Source organism: Palaemon carinicauda, chromosome 25, assembly GCF_036898095.1.
Source record: "Palaemon carinicauda isolate YSFRI2023 chromosome 25, ASM3689809v2, whole genome shotgun sequence".
NCBI lineage: Eukaryota > Metazoa > Arthropoda > Malacostraca > Decapoda > Palaemonidae > Palaemon > Palaemon carinicauda.
The window spans coordinates 44,264,281-44,270,796 of NC_090749.1; the positions used below are offsets into that span (position 1 = coordinate 44,264,281).

General features: G+C 35.7%; 1 protein-coding gene across 1 annotated transcript; it reads right to left on the reverse strand.

The window, feature by feature from the left end:
- Positions 1-3,793: 3,793 nt before the first annotated feature.
- Positions 3,794-4,372, reverse strand: LOC137618998 (uncharacterized). Its single transcript, XM_068349198.1, has one exon. The coding sequence runs from the start codon at positions 4,370-4,372 to the stop codon at positions 3,794-3,796; it is 579 nt and encodes a 192-aa protein (XP_068205299.1).
- Positions 4,373-6,516: the final 2,144 nt, after the last annotated feature.

The window sequence follows — 6,516 nt, forward strand, 5'->3', positions numbered from 1 at the left end:
AAATATACGGAAACCTAATGTAATTATTTTTATATTTTTCAAATGCATTATTATTTTGTATGACTAAAAATAATTGGTCATTTCTACTTTTTCTTGGAGCCATATTAACTTGGAATTTAAAAGAAATTAAAATTTATAACTAATGTTTTTAATTTTTTGAATTGTTTAAAAAGTTTAAGTGTTCCGTACAACAAAATACAAAATAGGATATAAAAATCCAATTCTTCTGGTTTATGTATCGTGGTAATTTCCTTGCTGTAATATCTTAGGGTAAAATAATAATACATTTTAAATCTTAACTCTATTTCGTATTACAAATAGAAACGCAGAGTTCAATGTTGCATTTCTTTTGGCTGAAAAAAAAATGGACAATTCTATTTCCTTGGACATTTCCAGATCAGTGATTTCTCAAAAAATGGCCGCAGGGTACATTGACCCTTTTCCTGGTTTATCTGCGTTCTCTCTCTCTCTCTCTCTCTCTCTCTCTCTCTCTCTCTGTATTTGGCTTTATCGATCCTTCTCTACACTTAATGCGCCACATTTGAGATTACATGAAATTTTTTTTTCTCTCTCTCTCTCTCTCTCTCTCTCTCTCTCTCTCTCTCTCTCTCTCTCCTTAAATTGACGGTGTTCATCTAGTGTCCTTTCCTGTCCAGAAGGCATTCCTCAAAGAGTCAGGGCAACATTTTTTCCTCTTTTGTCTTTTACTTCCATTTAATTTTGTTCTTTAATGTCTTTCATATATATATATATATATATATATATATGAATACATATCACAAACACATGTGATTTCAATCAATGTAAATATCACCCACGAATGGCATTTAATACCGAATTCTATCTTGGGATTACATAACCACTTGGAATTCAATTTAAGGTAACAGCTTCTGGCCGGGTGGACATTCGAACCCCCAACCTGTCCGGCTGGAAACCATGCCTACAATGAATCTACCGACTGTGCTATCGAGAGAGCTCAGTCGGTAGATTCATTGTAGGCATGGTTTCCAGCCGAACAGGTGGGGGTTCGAATATCCTCCCGGCCAGAAGCTGTTACCATAAATTGAATTCCAAGTGGATATATAACCCCAAGATAGAATTTGGTATTAAAGGCCATTCTTAGGTGATATTTATATTGATTGAAATCACGTGTGTTTGTGATATATATATATATATATATATATATACTGTATATATATATGTATATATATATATATTCATATATATATATATATATATATATATGTATATATATATGTGTGTGTGTGTGTGTGTGTGTGTGTGTTTATGTATGTGTATGTGTGTGTGTGTGTATGTGTGTATGTATGTATATGACCAGACAATTGTTCTTTATCATATACGGGAGATATATATATCCATTTATGATTGGGACACCTTAACGTGGTGCAAGGATTAGTGATCGCGTTTATCAAAAAAGCTGCACTTGTCAAGGCCATCCATACTAGGTTGGTTTGCTGCGAGTGAATGGAATAAAATCTCCCAACAACACCGATTCGGAATGGAAAGCATGGTGATGAAAACTGTCCAAATTCCGAACATAAATTGACATTTTTGAGGTTTTTGTCCTGCAGTGCACTGGCAACGGGTACATTTGATGTTGTTGTAGTTATATAGGTATAAACGAGGATACATGAAGTATTGTGTATCCTGAATTTGGTAGGTTTATTAATAGCTACAATAACGTATAAACTTCTAAAACTATTTCACCCTTTTTAGACACCAAATCTTCCACTGAAAACCTGTATCATATCCGGAAAATGAACGATGAAAATGTTTAACCATGAGAGATTCCTAACTTAAACTTTATCCGAATTCAACCTATATATACTTGTTGGCCTTAGTTAGGTTGAATTTACTTCTGATATATATATATATATATATATATATGAAGTGAAGGTATTCATGTAAGTATTTATGTTTATATATAAATACGCAATCACCCAAATACATATAGGTGTGGGTATATATATATATATATATATATTTTATATATATATATATATATATATATGTGTGTGTGTGTGTGTGTGTGTGCGTGCGCGTGTGTTTGTGTGTTTGTATTTTAAATATGTGTATATATAGGTATATGTATAAGTATAATACCTACATACATACATACATACAACAAACACAACAAACGTCACTGCAGGAAAAAGACCTCAGAAATGTCTTTATTCATATCTGGGGTATGGCCACTTTTCATCACCATGTTACGCACTGTGAATTTGTGATAATAGGAGAGCTTGATCTGATTGGTCCCAGCAAACCAACCTAGTTTTCGTGCCACTGACTAGTACAGCTTTGTTGATCATGGCTATACACAAACCCTTTCATAACGTTAAGTTATCCCCACTCAGGCAGGGCATCATATAACCACCCACTTATAAATGTTGGTATGATACCCTTCAATTGAATAAAGTTAAATGCAATACCCTTCTCTTCCGGGCTTTCACCAACTGTAGTCGACTAACCAATATGTACAGTTGGACGTAGGAATTCCTGGTACACCTCGTTCTGAACGAAATGCACCTTGTCACACCCTTACTGTGTGGCTAGTAATCAAACAGCTTGTGCAAGGAGAAATGGCATAGGAGGCGGTGATTTCCCAACGAGCAGTTAGGGTGTAATGGAGTAGCAAGGTGTGTCAGGAATTTTTGTGTACAACTGTATCTCGTTCAAATCTGTATCTGATTCAAATCGTAGGATAACAAAAGAAACAATTGCGGATATACAATAAAATATCATCGTTTCAAGGATTCCTTAGACTTCACAAGTATTTGTTTTGGACTGGTTTCCTCATTGAATTTTTTAAAAATTTATTGACGTATTTGTGATGCCTTCCCTCGTGAGGTGCATAATATATATAAGTAATTAACAGTTTATCATCTTAACTACTATTTTAGATATGTGACCCGTCGTTCTCCGTGTAACTTAATGAAAATAGATTAATAATGGTACCCTTTATGATATCTGTCATCAACATTGTTGTTTAAACAAGGGCTACTCTTTAGACTTCTTTGTTATTCGATATTACCTTCAATGAGCTCTTCTGTTATCCATTGGTTAGGTTTCATTTACCCTCAGAATCAGGTTCAATTGACTTCACTTGTTAATACCCATTGACGCCATTTTTATGATGTTTCTTTTGAGAATCAGGATAAACTGACATCACTTGTTAAGGTCCATCTACGTCAATTTTATGATGTTCTTCCTCAGAGTAATATTCAATTGACTTCTCTCTCTTGTGCCTGAGAGCTGTTAGGTTGTAACTGAGAGATTCTCGTGAATGCAACTAAACTTTGCTTGGTCGGAGCTTGAGTATTTATGCAACCTGTTCCAGTCAAAAACGGCTCTAAAATTCAAACACAATGGTCCAGGAAAATAAAGGAATAAACAAGTTATCAGTGACAGGAGAGAGCAATAACGACAATATACTAAGCATAAGAAATACCATTACAGTGTACAAGCGCGTGTGATACACATGCAGTATATGGTTTTCCCACGCTACAAAAAGGCATACATGTGAAATATGGCACCCTGCTCTTGAGAGACATACAGTATGCAGGTTATCTGGCAGTAGATATGCAGGTTTTAGGCGATCAATGGAGACCCAGCTTTCATTGTTACTCATATTGAGGAGGCATGCTTTCGGCGTACGACGGATCATGAGGAGAAGACCCATGTAAGGGGCCATTAACGGTGGATTAGTAGTGTCCTTGCGCAAAAAGACATGCATTGATGAGTGCAGATTGTTTAGTATGTGTTGCTTAGCTTAGGGCTTGTAAGTCTGGCAGTGTAGAGTAAATCTTTCCACATTGTGACGTAGGCGCTTGAGATTGTCGGAGGAGGTTGCAGATGGAAAAAATTCTGGATGGACGACCAAACCATCGCCATACACCATTCCAGCTGCTGAGACATCCAGGGCATCTTTAGGAGTGGTCCTTAGTCCCAGGAGGACCCAGGAAAGCTGGGTAAACCAGCTGTAGTCCTTGCAGTGGGACTTCAAAGCTGCTTTGAGTGTACGGTGAAAGTCTTCAACCAAACCGTTGGCAGCAGGTTTGTATACGGTTGTCTGAGGAAGGATGATACCCAGGAGATTCGCTAATGATGTCCACAATTTAGAGGTGAAAGTGGTACCCCTGTCGGAAGTTATATACTCAGGGATACCAAATTTTGCTATCCATCCTGAGAGTGAGGCTAATGTACATGACATGGACGTTGCAGTTTCCATGGGAATGGCTTCAGACCAACGAGTAAAGAGGTAACAATATCCTTGCAATGTGAGAAGGGGACATACATCATCGACTTGAATGCAGGTAAAGCACCCTTGTGGTTGATGAAAAGTGCCCATTCGTGATTCCGTGTGTCCCCGAATCTCCTTTTATTCTTTCTCGCCTATCGAAGACAATGCTTCTGTTTTTTTTCAATCACAGAGACAAATTAACTTCGTATGTTTGAGCAAGAACTTGGAATTTGCTCGATGGAGCCTTAATTAATTCTTAACTACTCTCTCTCTCTCTCTCTCTCTCTCTCTCTCTCTCTCTCTCTCACACACACACGTAAAGGAATCGAAAAGAGGAACAAATATAGATTAAGGACGAAAAGTGATCCCCCCTCTCCACTGAACGCGTGATATTGGCTATGACTTTGACGGCGCTAATGGCTTCAATAAGGATTCGTTTAACGATTGTAATAACAGTCCATCTTCCGGTGTCGCCCGCATCAAAAGAGAAACTGTAATTGATGGTAATTAATACGCTTTATATCTTTCATTATATTGGGGAGATATCAGTTGTCTCTGAGAGGGATGGTTCAACGTATTTGAAGTCGAATGAAATATATGTTCAATTAAGTTCCTGTTCATTAAGTTGTGTCTGAGTTACGGGATGGATTCAGAGGAGGTTCTTATTTATATGTATATTTGCTGGTGTTCCTGTCCCGTCAAAAGGGACGGAAATATCAAGGACGTATCGTAATTGCCTCGTATTTATTATATATCTTTAAGTTGTTTTGCATTTTCTTATTTCTTTAAGTTTGTGATAATTAAAAATAGACTTCCTCACCATGAGACAATTTGTTACGCATATATATATATATATATATACACTGTATATATATATATATATATACTGTATATATATATATATATATACATATATATATATATATATATATACATATATATATATATATATATATGTATGCATACTGGGTATAATTACATATATATATATATATATATAAATATATATATATATATATATACATATATATATATATATATGTATATATAGCCATCAGACATGTCCTTCCACTTGCGTTTTCTTATTTATGGTTTTTCTTGGCCCAGTCCACACCTGCAAACTTTTTAAGTGCGTCAATCCATCGTCTTCTCTTCCTTCACCTCCTTCTTTTGAAATCTCTAAGGAGCCATTCTTTTATTTTCAATGTTAATCTATGATCTATCATTCTCATTATATGTTCTGCCCATGTCTATTTATTTTTCTTACATGTTGCTAGAATATCCTCTACTGTAGTTTGCTCTCGTATCCATGTTGGTGTTTTTCTCTCTTAGTGTTATATCCATCATTATTCTTTCCATAACACTTTGAGTTGCAACTAGATAACGTTCTAAGGCTTAAGTAAGGCTCCGAGTGTCTGTTGCGTACGTCAATATTGGTCGAACCATCTCATTAAATATTTTTTCTTTTTAGAAAAAGTGTCATTTCATTTTTATAACTCCCCCTTTTTTTTTTACCAAACAGTCTCCATCCCATGTTTATCCTTCCTTTAATTTCGTTGTCTTTTCCAGGGGAAAGACTTACTGTCTGTCCTAAGTATGTATATTAATTAGAAATCTCAAGTGGATGCTCCATAACTCATATATATGACAGTATGTTCCAGTTATTTGCCTTTAGATTATATAACTTAAGGCCTTAAAAGACACTATTTTATTATACATTCTGTAGTGTAGATTTAACATTTCTTGGTTTGCCTAATCCAGGTGACTCTACCACTTATTGTTCAAAGGAAAGGGCAACCATTATGGTTACTGTGTTTGACAGTAAGCAGTGCAGTGAGAAACTCAGTCTGCATCCTTCCTGTATCGCAAAGCTAAACTGACTACTTTAGATTTTGCTCCTGTGAAATTAAAACTCTGATTTGACCTTGATGTTCATAGAGATGTAGAGCCATGTGGTACTTTTATTCTGTTTCTTAAGCAAGGGATATTTTTTAGCTTCTATTTTGTCTTATTTATCACAAATTATCAACTAAAGATTCGTTCTGGTTCTTTTTGCTTTAGTAGAATAACTTGACTTTGTTTTGAGTATAGTTCTCCTGCCTGGTGTTCAGCCCCTGACTCTCGTCTTAGTTTGTTTAATTTTTCATAATTCTGACCATCCTTTACATTCAGACCTTCCCTTCCTGGTCATAATACTAGGTATGCAGTTCGAGCTAACAGTCATGTCTTCTTCATCATATCTCAGTACTATA

Coding starts and splice junctions, on each gene's coding strand:
- LOC137618998 (XM_068349198.1), bottom strand. CDS start 4,372: ATGGGCACTTTTCATCAACCACAAGGGTGCTTTACCTGCATTCAAGTC.